Consider the following 18,426-nt stretch of genomic DNA (forward strand, 5'->3'; position numbering starts at 1 on the left):
CCTCCAAAACATTAACAAAGGGTCTTTTTTACTATACTTATCAAACACATATAGATATCCATTGTGTGTACATTTTGGTCTGTTTCTCTTGCTCAAAATATTTTGTCTGCCATTTCTGTTAGGTGTTTTACTACAACTAACTATAAAGTTTGTAAGACAAGCAGTATAACAGCTATCCAATATTAAGATAAATTAACTGATTACTGTTGTCTAAACAACGAATTAGGAAGAACTAGGTGATAAGTATATAACAGCTTTCCAAAATTTAGATGAATTAGCAAAAGATAGGTGCCGAAACGGTGGCACCGAAACAGTGACGCTGGAACAGCAGCGCCGAAAAGTACCCGACCTGCTAAGAACACATCCTTGCGGAGCACCAGTAATGAGGATTATCGTGGAGGATGATTTGTCCCCAATCCTCACTGATTGGGGTCTGTTGGTCAGGAAGTCGAGGATCCAGTTGCAGAGATGAGTGCTGACACCAAGTCCCGTGGGTTTGGTGATAAGCTTCACGGTGTTAACGGCAGAGTTTATGAATAGGAGTTCGACTTGGGTTACCACTCGCATGGATAAAAGGAAAAGGCCATGGAAACGAATGCTGTCAAGAAAAAGCAGCACATGTCTGATGGGATTAATGTTCACCATCTGGCACAATTCCAATTGTAACAATACTTTGTATTCTTAAGAGGAACCAGCTATCTTACCCATTCTGTCAAACTACACATCTCTTATGTATCTCTTGAATATTTTATAGTTCCATATGTAGTCCATGTGCCAGGTGTCTCTTGGGGTCTTTCACTGCCTGCTTGTTCTTTGGTTCCTGCTGACGAATGTGATCTGGTGCATTTGTGCCGCACTCTCTTAGCTCCTTCCCATGAATGGTGCAGACTCACAAGGTCTTGAAGATCTTTCTCTCATCATTTCATACACTTCCATTGATTCTCCCCTCATCCTAGAACCTGGTTGGGGCAGCACGGCGGTGCAGCGGCAGAGTTGCTGCCTTACAGCGGCAGAGACCCAGGTTTGATCCTGACCCCAGATGCTGTCTATACTGAGTTTGTACGTTCTCTCTGTGACCACATCGGTTTCTTCCAGGGGCTCCGGTTACTCCCACATCCCAAAGACGTGTGCGTTTGTAGATTAGTTGGCTTCTGTAAAGTGTCCCTCGTGTGTAGGATAGAACTAGTACAGATGATCGCTAGTCGGCTTGGTCTCAGTGGGCTGAAGGGCTTGTTTCCATGCTGTATCTCTAAAACTAAACCTAAAACTTACCTCCAACTTTCCAAAGAAAACAATACACACCTATCCAACCTCTCCCTATAGCTAAAACCCTCTAATCCAGGCACCATTTGGCTACCTCTGCACCCTCTCCAAAGCCTCATCTCTCCAGTAATGGGGTGACCAGAACACTATACAATACTCCAAATATGGCCATACGATATCTCCTACAGAGATGCATCATGACTTCCTGACACTTGCACTCAATGCCCCTAGCAAAGAAGACAAAGACCAGTATAGCTGGGACATGTTGGTCGGTGTGGGCAAGTTGGGCCGAAGCGTTTATTTCCATACTGTATCACTCTATGACTCTTAAGTCCCCAAAGTGAATTTGTGATCAAAGATGTTTAAGAAGGAACTGCAGATGCTGGAAAATCGAAGGAAGACAAAAAATGCTGGAGAAACTCAGCGGGTGAGGCAGCATCTTTGGAGCAAAGGAAATAGGTGACCTTTTGGGTCGAGACACTTCTTCAGACTCTGATCAAAGGTGGTGTGCAGATTTAATTGATCCTGAACTGTAAAATACACTGTTAATGCAAAATGACTTTAGTATTCCACTTTAATTTAGTTTATTTTACAGTGAAAAAAATTGTTGTTGCATGTTTGTCAGTCAGTGGAAAGTGTACATGATTACAATCGAGATGTCAATGGTGTACTGATACAAAATTAAGCGAATAACACATAGTGTAAGATTTGTGTCTATCTTTGGTATAAATCAGCATCTGCAGTTCCTTGTTTCTATTTGTCACGCTACAATGTAACTGTATTTTGGACTCTGTATCTTCCCCATTGCTCTATCTATTGTACTTGAGTTTGGCTCGCATTAAAGTATAGTATTATGAGTAGGAAGGGACTGCAGATGCTGTTTTAAACTGAAGGTAGACACAAAAAAGCTGGAGTAACTCAGAAGGAATGGGTGATGTTTCGGGTTGAGACGCTTCTTCAGACCCTCCTTCTGAAGAAGGGTGTCGACCCAAAAAGTCACCGATTCCTTCTCTCCAGAGATGCTGCCTGTCCCGCTGAGTTACTGCAGCATTTTGTGTCTATCGATGTATGGTATTACCTGATTTGATTGGATAGCATGCAAAACAAAGCTTTTCACTATGGGGGGGGAGGAAAGCCATGATCAAAGTGAATGGCGGTGCTGGCTCGTAGGGCCGAATGGCCTACTCCTGCACCTATTCTCCTTTGGAACAGAAAGAACGGGGAGCAATTTCACACATTCAAAACATTGAACAAAACTAACATCGTCAAAGTAGGCTGAATGTCGTGTGCTTTATGATTCTGAAATAGGTAGGTTATGTTAGGTTTGTTATTGTCACATGTACTGAGGTTAAAAGCTTTGTTCTGCATGCTATCCAAGCAGATCAGATATACCATACATGGTACAATCAAGTACAAACTCAAGTACAATAGATATAGAGTGATACACAGAGTGCAGAATGTAATTCTCAGCATTGTAGCACGTTGTAAATGAATCGGTTCCATAGGCAAAGTCCAATGTCCACAATGGGGTGGAAATGAATCGAACAGTACCCTAGTTTTTGGGCCGGCAGAGAGGCGTAGCGGTAGAGTTAGAGTTTTACAGCGTCAGAGTTTTGGGTTCCATCTTAACTACAGGTGCTGTTTGTACAGAGTTTGTACGTTCTCCCTGTGACCATTGGATTTTCTCCGGGTTGCCTCGCACACTCTAAAGACCTGTAAATTTATACGTAATTTACTTTTGTAAATTGTCCCTAGTATGTAGGATAGAACTAGTGTACGGGTGATAGACACAAAAATGCTGGAATAACTGCTAGTGTACAGGCAGCATCTCTGGATAGAAGGAATGGGTGACGTTTTGGGTCGCGACCCTTTCAGACTGAGAGTCTGGGGAGGGAGGGAGCCACAGAGAGAAAGAATGTCAAGGAACATGAAGAATAGATCATTGTTTGCTCAGGGAAGGTGACAACAAAGCATGCAGAGATAAAAATGTAATCAAGAGGACAGTCTGACTGGTCGGAGAACTAGGATGGAGGAGGGATGGAGAGAGAGGGTTACTTAAAGTTATGTGGTTGAAGTGACATATCCAAGTATGAGGTTAAAAACTGTGTCCATCCCGCTGGGATGTAAGCTGCCCAAACGAAATATTATGGGCTGTTCCTCCAATTTGCACTGGGCCTCACTCTGACAGTGGGGGAGGGCCAGGACAGAAAGGTCAGTGTGGGAATGGGAGGGGGAGTTAGTGTTGAGCAACCAGGTAGGTTTAGACGGACTCCATTTCTGTGGCACGGACTCAGTGGGCTGAAGGCTGTGATAGGTGACTAAACCTGACAGCAGGAGGCAATTGAGTAATCGCAGTGGACACGGTTATTAACCTCATACTTGGACACGTTGCTTCAACTGCATGTTCTGGTCAACCTCTCTAATCTTGTCGGTCACTCTCACCAGCCCGCTCCCCACACGGGGCTGCTGTGGATTGAACCAACAATGTTCTAGACGTGTCGATCGGAACAGGTGGCGTTTCGTAGTTTAGTCATAATTCCTTATGTCTTCAAAGGCAATCTGCTCCGTGACACTTGTTAAACCAAGATGTCAAAATCGTGCCTGCGTTTCCAACGGTGTAGAAGATTAGCATTTAATTCTCAAACGTGGTCTTTTATGCCAAGAATTCAAGTCGGGAGAATCGCAGATTGACTGTGAGGGGATTAGTTTTTGATCACCTGGTAGCATGTGTATTGAACTGCATCAGTCCCATATCTTCAAAGCCCTAGCTTTAATTCACTTGCACTTGAAAACGTTCTCTCCAGGGTATCAGTATTTGTGATTTTGTTTTGTTCGTCAGTGCGTCATTATATGAACATTGTATAGCGGCACCGAACGCGGAGAACAAACAGTTGCTTTATTCAGACATTACATGGTTGCTGTACATGCAAGTTTGGTCCTCTAACATATTGTCATTGATGCTGCTGCTGAGTGAGGGTGTTGTCTTGAGCTCAGCTACCTGTCGACTCACGATCCCCAGGTGAGATCTGCTGATGTAGCAGGACACTCCCCTTACCCCATGACGTCACGTGACAGCCCTCGTAACCACTGACGAGGGTTCGACCTTAAGTGGTCTGGCCATCAGCTGACGCCACAATTCTCTAATTTCAAGTAACTCCTGCATTCCTTCACCCCCTTCCCCTCTCACCCTTGTCATCCTGCCAGTTCCACCATTGGCATCCCTGTCTCCCTCTCGTTAGCACACCCTCCCCAGCCAACAATGGACCATCATGGACTCCACCCTTCCTGATGTCATCTGTTGCTGGCCCTGATTTGTACATGGATAGGACAGGTTTGGAGTGTTATGGACCAAGCGCAGGCAGGTGGGACTAGGGTAGCTGGGAAATTGTTAGCCAGTGTGGGCAAATTGGGCCAAAGAGCCTGTTTCCACCCTGTTTCGCTCTATGACTCCCACATTCCAACGATGCACAGGTTTGAGGTTAATTGGCTTGGTATAAGTATAAATTGTGTAGGATAGTGTTGGTGTGTGGGGATCGCTGGTTGGTATGTACTCGGTGGGCCGAAGGGCCTGTTTCTGCACTGTAGCTCTATACTAAATTGAACTTATGTAATAGAAAGAATTGCAGATGTAGGTTTAAATCGAAGGTAGACGCAAAATGCTGGATTAACTCAGCGGGTAAGGCAACATCTCTGGAGAAAGGGAATGGGTGACGTTTCGGGTCAAGACCCTTCTTCAGACTGATGTTGGGGAGGGGGCGGGACAAAGATAGAATGTAGGCAGAGACAGTAAGACTAGTGGGAGAACTGGGAAGAGGAAAGGAGGAAAGGGATGGAGAGAGAAAGCAAGGGCTATTTGAAGTTAGAGAAGTCAATGTTCATACCGCTGGGATGTAAACTACCCAAGCAAAACATGAGGTGCCAGAAAAGGAATGGGAGGGGGAATTGAAGTGCTGGGCCACCGGGAGATCAGGTAGGTTAAGATGGACTGAGCGAAGGTGTTCAGTGAAACAATCACCGAGCCTGCGCTTGGTCTCGCCGACGTAGAGAAGGATACAGTAGATGAGGTTAGAGGTGCAAATGAATCTCTGCCTCACCTGGAAAGACTGTTGCATGGAATAGTCCTTGGATGGAGTCGAGGGGGGAGGGAGGTAAAGGGAGAGGTGTTGTATTTCCTGCGGTTGCAGGGGAAAGTACCTGGGGAGGGGGTGGTTTGGATGGGAAGGGACGAGTTGACCAGGGAGTTTCAGAGGGAACGGTCTCTGCGGAAAGCAGAAAGGGGTGGAGATGGGAAGATGTGGCCAGTAGTAGGATCCCGTTGGATGTGGCGAAAATATTTGAGGATTATGTGCTGTATGCGACGGATGGTGAGGTGGAAGGTGAGGACAAGGAAGGACTCTGTCCTTGTTACAAATGGGGGGAGGGGGAGCAATAGCGGAGTTGTGGGGTATCAAGGAGACCCTAGTGAGAGCCTTATCTATAATGGAAGAGGGGAACCCGCTTTTCCTAAAGAATGAGGACATCTCCGATGCCCTAGTATGAAACCTCATCCTGGGTGCAGAAGCAGCGGAGACTGAGGAATTGGGAGTAGGGGATAGACTAATGTGAAATTGTTCTTCTAGTTATCATAATACTGCAAGTCTGAGAAAGCAGTTCTCCCTATCAGAAATAATTCTGTGTTGTATGACTCTACCACATTGACTGGGAGGTATCATGAGCATGCCAATAATTGTGGTAGGTCAGGGTCTTGGTGTGGCCACCAATGTTGGTTAGCGCCAACATTTGTAGGAGCAGGGTGTGTGGCGGTGTTTTAGTTTAGATATGGGTGGAGGTCTGTTATAAACACTGGATGCCTCGGGGAAAATATTGTCTCTCTGTTTACAGTTGCTCTCAATGTAACATGGGACGTATTCCACATTAAATCTATAATCAGATTGTTAAAATAGTCCTCCTGGATGTCTTTAAACCGCGGGCCCATTACTCAAAATCTGTGCCCTCTAATGTTAGACATCTTCTCTGTGTGGAAATGTTTCCACCATATTCCCTATTCAACCCACTCTGTATTTTATATGTGTTTAAGAAGGAACTGCAGATGCTGGAAAATCGAAGGTACACAAAAATGCTGGAGAAACTCAGCGGTTGCAGCAGCATCTATGGAGTGAAGGAAATAGGCAACGTTTCGGGCCAAAACCCTTCTTCAATCTGAAGAAGGGTTTTGGCCCAAAACGTTGCCTATTTCCTTCGCTCCATAGATGCTGCTGCACCTGCTGAGTTTCTCCAGCATTTTTGTGTACCTGTATTTTATATATCTCTGTCTGCCCCCACGCAGTCTCCTCTTTTGTAATGGTGGACATTCAAGCCTGCCCAGTCTCTCCCCAGGAAATAATCTATCCCAGTAAACATCCAGGTGAATCTCCTCTGTATCCTCTCTTGTTCCTCTGCTGTAGACATTCACTGACCTTGCGCGTGCAAGAAATTGGATCACCCTCCTACAGCCTGCTCCACCATTCAACATGATAGCTGATTTGATCTTGGCCTCGACTCCACTTTGCTGCAGGCTGTTCTCCAAAGCCTTTTATTCCTACATAGATTCCGACTGCAGTCCAAAATCTATACCAGCCTTGACAGCCTCACAATTGTCTCGGGTAGAGAATGCCAGTTATTCCTAGCAATTGGGGTGGCACGGTGGTGCAGCGGTAGAGCTACTGCCTTCCAGCGCCAGAGACCAGGGTTCGATCCTGAGTACGTGTGCTGTCTGTACAGAGTTTGTACGTTCTCCCCATGACCTTTGTGGGTTTTCTCCAAGATGTTTGGTTTCCTCCTACACTCCAAAGACATACAGGTTTGTAGGTTAATTGGCTTTGGTATAGATGTGAAATTGTCCCTAACGTGTGTTGGGTTGTGTTGTGTTAATGTGCGGGGATTGCTGGTCGGTGTGGACTCGGTGGGCCGAAGGGCCTGTTTCTGCGCTGTGTCTCTAAAATGAACTAAACCAAATTGGCAAATAATTTCTTCTCCATCTGTTTCTTCACCTGGCTCCTTATTCCAAAACTATGTGTCCTCTTTTAGCTTCAGCCTTTATAAACCCGCTCAGAATTTTAGATTTAAAATTGTGTTTGCAGCATCTCCTTTCAGTTTAATGTTTTTCAATATCCATAGTCTTTTGTTTAATTTTTAGTTATTATGGGGCATTGAGTATGAGTCAGGAAATCATGCGGCAGATCAATGATGGGCCTGTCCCACTTAGACTATTTTTAGGCGACTGCCGGCGATTGTCATAGTCGTAGAACGTCGCCGAAAAACCGGCGACTGGACCCCACTTCGACATAAAATTTGAAATCATTACTTTAACAAAAAAAAAACGAATCCAGCATCGGCGACAGCTTACGTTAACCTGGCAACAATCTACGACAGCACCTACGTCAGGAGAAGTCAAGCTACGCTCATTGGCGTCAAACCCACTGTCGTCAAAAAATTTTCAACATGTTGAAAATCCAGCAATGACCTGAAAGACGCTACGACTCTTTGGTCGACTGAAGAGACTACTCACGACCATACAGGCGACACCCTGGCAACCAGGTGGTGACAGCCCAGACGCCCGTAGACGCCTAAAAAATCGCCGAAGTGGGACAGGCCCACTATGGAGTATTGCATACAGTTGCCACATCATTCGAAGGATATGGAAGCTTTGCAGAGCGTGCAGAAGAGGTTCACCAGAATGCTAGAATTGTGAGGCATGGATAAGATAGACAGTCAGAACCTATTTCCTAGGCTTGAAATGTCAAAGATTGGAGTTTTAAGATGAGAGGGGCAACGTTTAAAGCAAAGATGATTGAAAGGGTGTATGCGGGACAAGTGCTGGGCGACAGGGAATGCTCTGCAAGGCGTGGTGGTGGAGGCAGATATGATATTGGTGTTCAAGAGGATTTTGGTTAAGCACATTGATATGCAGGGAGTGTGGGGATATGGATCCCGTGCGGGCAGAGATTAGTTTAACTGTGGAATTATTTGCCACAGAAGCTGTGGACGCCAAGTCAGTGGATATTTTTAATGCAGAGATAGATAGATTCTTGATTAGTATGGGTGTTGGAGGTTATGGGGAGAAGGGAGGAGAATGGGGTTAGGAGGGAGGGATAGATCAGCCATGATTGAATGGCGGAGTAGACTTGATGGGGCCCAATGGCCCAATTGTACTCCTATTCCTTATGAACTTGGCATCAGGGCATGGGGGTGGAAGATTGCAACCTTCACGTGGTCCACCCTGTTTCGACGAATGCAATCAACCTGGCGTGCACAATCAAATAAAATCAAATAGAACAAGTTGTCCTACAACTTTAGGCTGTGCACGCCATACGCAAGAAGAAGAAGAAGAAGAAGATCAGGGCATGAATGTTGTGGGCCAAAGGGCCTGTTCTTTTGCTGTACTTTCCTATCTACTATGTTGTAAGAAGACTGGGAGGCTGTAAGAGTGCAAGAAGCACAGAGAGGCTTGCTATGAGAGCAGTAATTCAGTCCGAAAGTACCAAATATTCACTTTACTGTAGCGACACAGTGTTAGCACGTGATATTCTTGGATAACGATTGGACAAATGAAGGGGGGCGCCGAATTGTGAACGTCTTGGATTTTGTATTAAATATCACGTACTCTGGGGAACACCAGACTCCTTGGGCGTTAGAGGCTGTGGACCAGAGTAAGTCCCCTGGGGTGACAATTGAATAAACTTGTACAAATTTGTCTTTGTATATTTATTAAACCAGAACGAGGGTAAAATAATCCAGTTCAACACTTCATAAGTTAAAAATGGTTGCTCTTTCAGGAACAGTGATCAAGAGTCAGCCCTGCCTATCATTTTGTTTACACTCCTGTGAAGTTATATTCTCCAAACTTGGGTGATCACAAAAATAAAAAAGCAGTAAAAACCTGTATTTTTGTAATACCATTCGTGGCTTCAGTCCATTCCAAGGGTGATTTAATGCTGATGTTACTTTTATACTGAAGATAGATGCTGGAGTAACTCAGAACTGGAGTAACTCAAAATGCTGGAGTAACTCAGCGGGACAGGCAGCATCTCTGGATAAATGGAATGGGTGATGTTGAGACCCTTCTTCAGACCTCGAATGGGTTGAGAGCCTTCTTCAGACCTCGATCTGAAACGTCACCCCCTTCCTTCTCCCCAGAGATGCTGCCTGTCCCGCTGAGTTACTCCGGCATTTTGTGCCTATCTTTGGTGTAAACCAGCATCTGCAGTTCCTTCCTACGCATACTTTTATACTGCTGTCATTATTATGAATAACATATCCTGGTGTTAATTTGCACTTGGCAATAAATACCGAGCTATTTACTGTTGCAAAGAACGGTGCAGCTCAGGAACAGGCCCTTCGGCCCACAATGTCAGTGCTGACCATTATGCCAACTGAAATTAATCACCTCTGCCTGCACGTGATCCACATAGTCAATTGCTTAATTGTCTGGTACATCGAAAAAGGATCAATGGAATTCAGCAGCATAACAGCTCTGTAAACACACGACTCATAGATAATACAATAAACAAAAGAAACTTCAATAAAAGAAACATAGAAACATAGAAATTAGGTGCAGGAGTAGGCCATTCGGCCCTTCGAGCCTGCACCGCCATTCAATATGATCATGGCTGATCATCCAACTCAGTATCCCGTACCTGCCTTACCCTCTGATCCCCTTAGCCACAAGGGCCACATCTAATTCCCTCCTAAATATAGCCAATGAACTGGCCTCAACTACCCTCTGTGGCAGAGAGTTCCAGAGATTCACCACTCTCTGTGTGAAAAAAGTTTTTCTCTTCTCGGTTTTAAAGGATTTCCCCCTTATCCTTAAGCTGTGACCCCTTGTCCTGGACTTCCCCAACATCGGGAGCAACCTTCCTGCATCCAGATCTGTCCAACCCCTTAAGAATTCTGTAAGTTTCTATAAGATCTCCTCTCAATCTCCTAAATTCTAGAGAGTATAAACCAAGTCTATCCAGTCTTTCTTCATAAGATAGTCCTGACATCCCATGAATCAGTCTGGTGAACCTTCTCTGCACTCCCTCTATGGCAATGTCTTTCCTCAGATTTGGAGACCAAAACTGTACGCAATACCCCAGGTGTGATCTCACCAAGACCCTGTACAACTGCAGTAGAACCTCCCTGCTCCTATACTCAAATCCTTTTGCTATGAAAGCTAACATACCATTTGCTTTCTTCACTGCCTGCTGCACCTGCATGCCTACTTTCAATGACTGGTGTACCATGACACCCAGGTCTCGCTGCATCTCCCCTTTTCCTAATCGGCCACCATTTAGATAATAGCCTGCTTTCCTGTTTTTGCCACCAAAATGGATTACCTCACATTTATCCACATTATACTGCATCTGCCAAACATTTGCCCACTCACCCAGCCTATCCAAGTCACCTTTACAGTCTCCTAGCATCCTCCTCACAGCTAACACTGCCCCCCAGCTTAGTGTCATCCGCAAACTTGGAGATATTGCCTTCAAGTCCCTCATCCAGATCATTAATATATATTGTAAATAGCTGGGGTCCCAGCACTGAGCCTTGCGGTACCCCACTAGTCACTGCCTGCCATTGTGAAAAGGACCCGTTTACTCCTACTCTTTGCGAGCAATATTCGTATAAAACAAAAGCCCAACGTCCTAGAGCTACCAAGGCAGTTTGTAGTTCAAAGTTTAGTTGGTGTCTCTGGTGCTAAGGGGCCTGATGGTTGTTGGAAAGAAGCTGTTCCTGAAACTGGAGGTCATGGGTTTCAGACTGATGGCAGGATTGAAATGAGAGTGCGGCCAGGGTGGTGTGGGACATGGAAACATAGAGGATAGGAGCAGGAGTAGGCCATTTGGTCCTTCAAGCCAGTACTGCCTTTCAATATGACCATGGCTGATCATCCAAAATCAGTACCCCGTTCCTGCTTTCTCCCCATTTCCCTTGATTCTGTTAGCCCTAAGAGCTAAATCTAACTCTCTATTGAATACATCTCTTGATGATACTGGCTCCCTTTCTGAAGCAGCCTCCTATAGATCTCTTTCATGTTGGCAGCATGTTCCAGGCAGGCACCCATAACTCTCTGGTGAAAATACTTGCTCCGCTCATCTCCTTTAGATTTTAACGGTTCTGACTGTCTACCCTGTCTATGTCTAAAGCGTGATTAGTAAGTTGACAGATGAGCTAAAGTAGTTGGTATCGTAGATAGCAGATGGTTATGAAAAATTACAGCCGGATCTTGATCGTCTGGGCAAGTGGGATGAGGAGTGGAGTTTAATGCAGAAGTATGAGGTGTTGTAATTTGGGAAGTCAAACCAGGGCAGGACCTTCACAGTGAACGATGGGGTCCTGGGGAGTGTTGAAGAGCAGGTGAATCTAGTCGTGCAGGTACATAGTTCTGTGAGAGTGGAGTCACAGGTAGGTAGGGAGGTAAACAAGGCCATTGGCACATTCATCAGTCAGGGTATTGAGATGGAAGTTCGGACATTATGTGACAATAGACAATAGGTGCAGGAGTAGACCCTTTGATGTAAGCATGCAGGTATAGCAGGCAGTGAAGAAAGCGAATGGCATGTTGGCCTTCATAACAAGAGGAGTTGAGTATAGGAGCAAAGAGGTCCTCCTGCAGTTGTACAGGGCCCTGGTGAGACCACACCTGGTGTATTGTGTGCAGTTTTGGTCTCCAAACTTGAGGAAGGACATTCTTGCTATTGAGGGAGTACAGCATAGGTTCACATGGTTAATTCCCGGGATGGTGGGACTGTCATATGCTGAGAGAATGGAGCGACTGTGCTTGTATACTCTGGAGTTTAGAAGGATGAGAGGGAATCTTATTGAACATATAAGATTATTAAGGGTTTGGACACACTAGAGGCAGGAAATAAGTTCCCGATGTTGGGGGAGTCCAGAATCAGTGGTCACAGTTTAAGAATAAGGGGTAAGTCATTTCGAACGGAGATGAGGAAACACTTTTTCACACAAAGTTGTGAGTCTGGAATTCTCTGCCTCAGAGGGTGGTAGAGGCCGGTTCTCTGGATATTTTCAAGATAGCCAGGTACATGAATAGGAAAGATTTTGAGGGATATGGGGGAAAAGTGGGGAAATGGGATTAGTTTTGATGGGGAATCTTGGTCAGTATGAATGTTGGGCTGAAGGACCTGTTTCCGTGCTGTATGACTCTTGACTCTCATAAATTATATTTACTTCCATCAGGTCTCCCCTTAGTCTCTGAGCATCGGGAAAAAACAATCCAAGTTTGTCTAACCTTCATTTATTGCTAATACACTCTAATCCAAGCAGCATTCTGTTCAACCTCTTCTCCACCCTCTACATCCTTCCCACACTGGGGTGACCAGAACTTCATAATACTTCTGATATGGTGTAACCAAAGTGCTATAAAGCTGTAACATGACTTAGTTTAGTTGGTGTTACAGTGGGGAAACGGGCCCTTCAGCCCACCGAGTCCGCACCGACCAGCGATTCCCGCACACGAACACTATCCTACACACACTGGGGACAATTTACATATATATACCAAGCCAATTAATCTACATATCCTTACGTCTTTGGAGCGTAGGAGGAAACCAATGTTCTTGGAGAAAAGTCACGGGGAGAACGTACAAACTTCGTACAGACAGTACCCATAGCCAGGGTCAAACCAGGTCTCTGGCACTGCAATCGCTATAAGGCAGCAACTCTACTGTTGTGCCGCCTGACGTCTTGTATTCAATTCCCCAGACACCGAAGGCAAGCAAACCATACGCCCTCCACTACCAACTTGTGCTGCTTGTTTCATGGAGCTCTGGACTTGAATGCCAAGATCTTTGAGTACAACAATGCGGTTGTTTGAGAGATCAAAGTGCCATCCGAAGAGGTGCCACTGGATATTTTTGCTGCTACCTGTTACCTTAATTTTAAGATCTCCTTTGAAAGATGCAGTTCTCCCTCCATGCATGTCTGGAATCACATGCTGTTGTGTCGGGAGTGGGATACAGCCCCGTAATGGCATATCAGACCCCCACTTACCTCCCCCCCCCCCCACCCCCACCATTTTGAAAAAGGGTCCCAACCAAAAACATCACCTATCCATGTTCTCCTGAGATGCTGACTGACCTGCTGAGTAACCCCTGCACTTTGTGCCTTTTTGTTCAAGAAGGAATTGCAGATGCTGGAAAATCAAAGGTAGACAAAAGTGCTGGAGAAACTCAGCGGGTGCGGCAGCATCTATGGAGCGAAGGAAATAGGCAACGTTTCGGGCTGAAATCCTTCTTCAAGAAGGGTTTCGGCCTGAAACGTTGCCTATTTCCTTCGCTCCATTGATGCTGCCTCCCCCGCTGAGTTTCTCCAGCACTTTTGTCTACTTTTGTGTCTTTTTGTTTTGTAGACCAGCACCTCCCTTGTGTCTCCACTGTGGTATCCTGATTTCTGTGCATTTTTCTCAGCCTCTAAGTTGCTGGAAGCCTTGAAATAATCTTCCCTTTCCTCTCCACAGATTTCGCCTGGGATATTTCGGCAGCTGTCAACGGAGAGTGATCCATTAGCCTGCATTTTTCAATTTTTTTTTTTTTTTTTTTTGTGAAAGACTCACTGGTTTATTGATTAACCTCCCTTCCTTGGCTCCAGAAGATTTGTCTGGACAAATCTCAAGCGGCAGTGGTCAACCGATACGCTGCGAGCATTCAGGCTCTGCTTTGTTGAAAGGTGCGACGTTGCCCCACCCCCCCCCCCCCCCCGTTGTGTCGGACTGTGAGCAAAGATGATTAAATACTGGGGCGAGATACCGGTGTCCTCCTCCCAGCCCGGCCGCAGCTCCTTCGACCTGCTGCAGCGGGAGTTCCGAACGGTGGAGATTCAAGACCCTCCCCTGCACCAGCCGTCTGCCGAGCGGCCCCGTCCGACCACCATGCTGGACGTGCCGTCCGAGCCCTGCGGCCTAACCCTGCACACTATCCAGCTGATACAGTACAACCGCAGGCTGCGCAGCCTGGTGGCAGCTGCCCAGGGACAGGGACAGCCCCAGGCCGACGGGCTGAAGGCCGAGGAGCCAGAGCCCCTGCCGCCGCCCCCCACCTCCCCGCTGCTGCCCGAGGAGCTGCTGCCCCTCGACAGCAAGACGCCAAAGTTCCCCTTCCAGCTGAGGCACAGTGACCCAGAGAGCGACTTCTACAGGTGAGTTCTGAAAGACCGACAGAAGGTCTGCTTGTGTAAGAAAGAACTGCAGATGCTGGATAAAATCGATGGTGGACACCAAATGCTGGAGTAACTCTGTGGGACAGGCAGCATCTCTGGAGAGAAGGAATGGACGACGTTTTGGGTTGAGACCCTTCTTCAGACTGATGTCAGGGGAGTTGGCGGGACAGAGCTAGAATGTAGTCGGAGACAGTAAGACTGGTGGGAGAACTGGGAATGGGGAGGGGATGGAGAGAGAGGGAAAGCAAGAGCTACTTGGTTAGAGAGGTCAATGTTCATACTGCTGGGGTGTAAGTTGCCCAAGCAAAACGACCCAAAATGGCGCCCATTCCTTCCCTCCATAGATGCTGCCTCGCCTGCTGAGAAGACCTGCTTATTAGCTTAGGCTAGCTCAGTTTAGCTCGGCTTAGCTCAGTGTACTGAGATACAGTGGAAAGCTTTTTTGTTGCCTGCTCTCCTGTCAGCGGGAAGACTATACATGATTACATTCTAGCCGTCCACACTGTACATATACAGGATAATAGGAATAACGCTTAGTACAAGGTAACGTCCAGCAAAGTCTGATTAATGATAGTCTGAGGGTCTCCAATGAGGTAGATGGTCAGTCGGGACCGCTCTCTAGTTGGTGAGAGGACGGTTCAGTTGCCTGATAACAGCTGGGAAGAAACGGTCCCTGAATCTGGAAAAAGACAAAAATTCTGGAGAAACTCAGCGGGTGTGGCAGCATCTACGGAGCGAAGAAATAGGTGACGTTTCGGGTCAAGACCCTTCTTCAGATTGATGTCCGGGGGGGCGGGAAGAAAAAAATGGAAGAGGTGGAGACAGTAGGCTTGTGGGAGAGCTGGGGAGGGGAAAGAAGGAGAAAGCAGGGACTACCTGAAATTGGAGAAGTCAATGTTCATACCGCTGGGTTGTAAACTACCCAAGCTAAATATGAGGTGCTGTTCCTCCAATTTGCGCTGGGCCTCACTCTGGCAATCGCAGAGGCCCAGGACAGAAAGGTCGGATTCGGAATGGGAGGGGGAGTTGAAGTGCTGAGCCACCGGGAGATCAGGTTGGTTATTGTGAAACGAGCGGAGGTGTTGGGCGAAGTGATCGGCAAGCCTACGCTTGGTCTCACCGATGTAGAGAAGTTGACACCTAGAACAGCGGATGCAATAGATGAGGTTGGAGAAGGTGCAGGTGAACCTCTGCCGCACCTGGAAAGACTGTTTGGGTACCATTTGCTTTCTTTACTGCCTGCTGCACCTGCATGCCTACCTTCAATGACTGGTGTACCATGACACCCAGGTCTCGCTGCATCTCCCCCTTTCCCAATCGGCCACCATTTAGATAATAGTCTGCTTTCCTGTTTTTGCCACCAAAATGGATAACCTCACATTTATCCACATTATACTGCATCTGCCAAACATTTGCCCACTCACCCAGCCTATCCAAGTCACCCTGCAGTCTCCTAGCATCCTCCTCACAGCTAACACTGCCCCCCAGCTTAGTGTCATCCGCAAACTTGGAGATATTGCCTTCAATTCCCTCATCCAGATCATTAATATATATTGTAAATAGCTGGGGTCCCAGTACTGAGCCTTGGGGTACCCCACTAGTCACTGCCTGCCATTGTGAAAAGGACCCGTTTACTCCTACTCTTTGCTTCCTGTTTGCCAGCCAGTTCTCTATCCACATCAATACTGAACCCCAATGCCTTGTGCTTTAAGTTTGTATACTAATCTCTTATGTGGGACCTTGTCGAAAGCCTTCTGGAAGTCCAGATACACCACATCCACTGGTTCTCCCCTATCCACGCTACTAGTTACATCCTCGAAAAATTCTATAAGATTCGTCAGACATGATTTACCTTTCGTAAATCCATGCTGACTTTGTCCAATGATTTCACCACTTTCCAAATGTGCTGCTATCCCATCTTTAATAACTGACTCTAGCAGTTTCCCCACTACCGATGTTAGACTAACTGTTCTGTAATTCCCCATTTTCTCTCTCCCTCCCTTCTTAAAAAGTGAGGTTACGTTTGCTACCCGCCAATCTTCAGGAACTACTCCAGAATCTAAAGAGTTTTGAAAGATTATTACTAATGCATCCACTATTTCTGGAGCTACTTCCTTAAGTACTCTGGGATGCAGCCTATCTGGCCCTGGGGATTTATCGGCCTTTAATCCATTCAATTTACCCAACACCACTTCCCGGCTAACCTGGATTTCACTCAATTCCTCCAACTCCTTTGACCCGCGGTCCCCTGCTATTTCCGGCAAATTATTTATGTCTTCCTTAGTGAAGACGGAACCAAAGTAGTTATTCAATTGGTCCGCCATATCCTTGTTGGAGCCATTTAGAGTGTACAGATACATGAGAAGGGAATAACGTTTCTTGCAAGGTAAAGCCAGCAAAGTCTGATCAAGGATAGTCCGAGGGTCACCAAAGAGGTAGATCGTAGTTCAACACTGCTCTCTGGTTGTGGTAGGATGATTCAGTTGCTTGATTACAGCTGAGACAAAACTGTCCCTAAATCTAGAGGTGTGCATTTTCACATCTCCATGACCTTTGCCTGATGGGAACGGGGAGAAGAGGGAGTGGACAGTGTGCGACTCGTCCTTGATTATGCTGCTGGCCTTGCCGAGGCAGCGTGAGGTATAATTGGAGTCAATTGGAAGAGAGGTTGGTTTGTGTGATGGTCTGGGCTGCGTCCACAATTCGCTATGATTTCTTGCGGTCTTGGATGGAGCTGTTCCCAAACCAACCTATGATGCATCCCGATGAAATGCTTTCTGTGGTGCATCTGTAGAAGTTGGTGAGAGTTGTTGGGACCATGCCAAACCTCCTAAGCTTTCTAAGGAAGTAGAGGCGTCGGTGTGCTCTCTTGGCCATTACTACAATATGGGTGGTTCAGGAGAAGTTGTTGGTGATATTTACTCCTAGAAATTTCTCTACTTCGGCACCGTCAATGCAAACGGGTATGTGTACCGCTTCACTTCATGAGGTTGATCACTATCTCATTTGTCTTGCTGATATTAAGAGAAACGTTGACAAAAAAAACTGAAGAAACTCATCGGGTGCGGCAGCATCTATGGAGCGAAGGAAATAGGCAACGTTTCAGGTCGAGACCCTTCTTCAGACTGATGTGAGGGTGGGGTGGGGGGGGGAAGAAGAAAGGAAGAGGCGGATACAGTGGGCTGAGGGAGAGCTGAGAAGGGGAGGAGAAAGCAGGGACTACATGAAATTAGAGAAGTCAATGTTCATACCACTGGGCTGTAAACTGCCCAAGTGAAATATGAGGTGCTGCTCCTCCAATTTACCTCTCTCACCTGGAAAGAATGCTAGGGTCCTTGAACGGATTCAAGGGGGAAGGTAAAGCGACAAGAGTAGCATTTCCTGCGGTTGCAAGGGAAAGTGCCAGGAGAGGGGGTGGTTTGGGTGGGAAGGGACGAATTCACCAGGGAGTCAAAGAATGGTTGCTGTCTCGACCACGAGACACGAGGTTCTGGAGTTGAGAAGGATGAGAGGGCATCTTATTGAAACATACAAGGTTATTAAAGGTTTGGACACGGTAGAGGCAGGAAACATGTTCCCAATGTTGGGGGAGTCCAGAACCAGGGGCCACAGTTTACGCATAAGGGGTAAGCCATTTAGAATGGAGATGAGGAAAAATCTTTTTCACCCAGAGGGTTATGAATCTGTGGAATTCTCTGCCTCAGAAGGTAGTGGAGGCTAATTCTCTGTATGCTTTCAAGAGTTGGATAGAGCTCTTCAAGATAGCAAAGTCAAGGAAAATGGGGAAAAGGCAGGAAATGGGTACTGATTGTGGATGATCAGCCATGATCACAATGAATGGTAGTGCTGTCTTGAAGGGCCGAATGGCCTACTCCTGCACCTATTGTCTATTCCCGATCTCATTTCACACTAATTCTACGTTATCTCACTTTCGCAACCACTCAATGGATACCAGGCGCAATT

At 46.4% G+C, this 18,426-nt stretch overlaps 1 protein-coding gene across 2 annotated transcripts in view; it reads left to right on the plus strand.

The window, feature by feature from the left end:
* The window catches only part of supt7l (SPT7 like, STAGA complex subunit gamma), a 34,238-nt gene that overhangs the window by 4,387 nt on the left and 11,425 nt on the right, over positions 1–18,426 (plus strand). For both annotated transcript variants that reach the window (XM_055636357.1, XM_055636358.1), the window contains exon 2: positions 13,766–14,442. In XM_055636357.1, the coding sequence (XP_055492332.1) occupies positions 14,030–14,442 (413 nt within the window). In that variant the 5' untranslated portion in view covers positions 13,766–14,029. The remainder of the gene's footprint in view (positions 1–13,765; positions 14,443–18,426) is intronic.

The sequence above is a fragment of the Leucoraja erinacea genome, chromosome 5, assembly GCF_028641065.1.
Source record: "Leucoraja erinacea ecotype New England chromosome 5, Leri_hhj_1, whole genome shotgun sequence".
NCBI lineage: Eukaryota > Metazoa > Chordata > Chondrichthyes > Rajiformes > Rajidae > Leucoraja > Leucoraja erinaceus.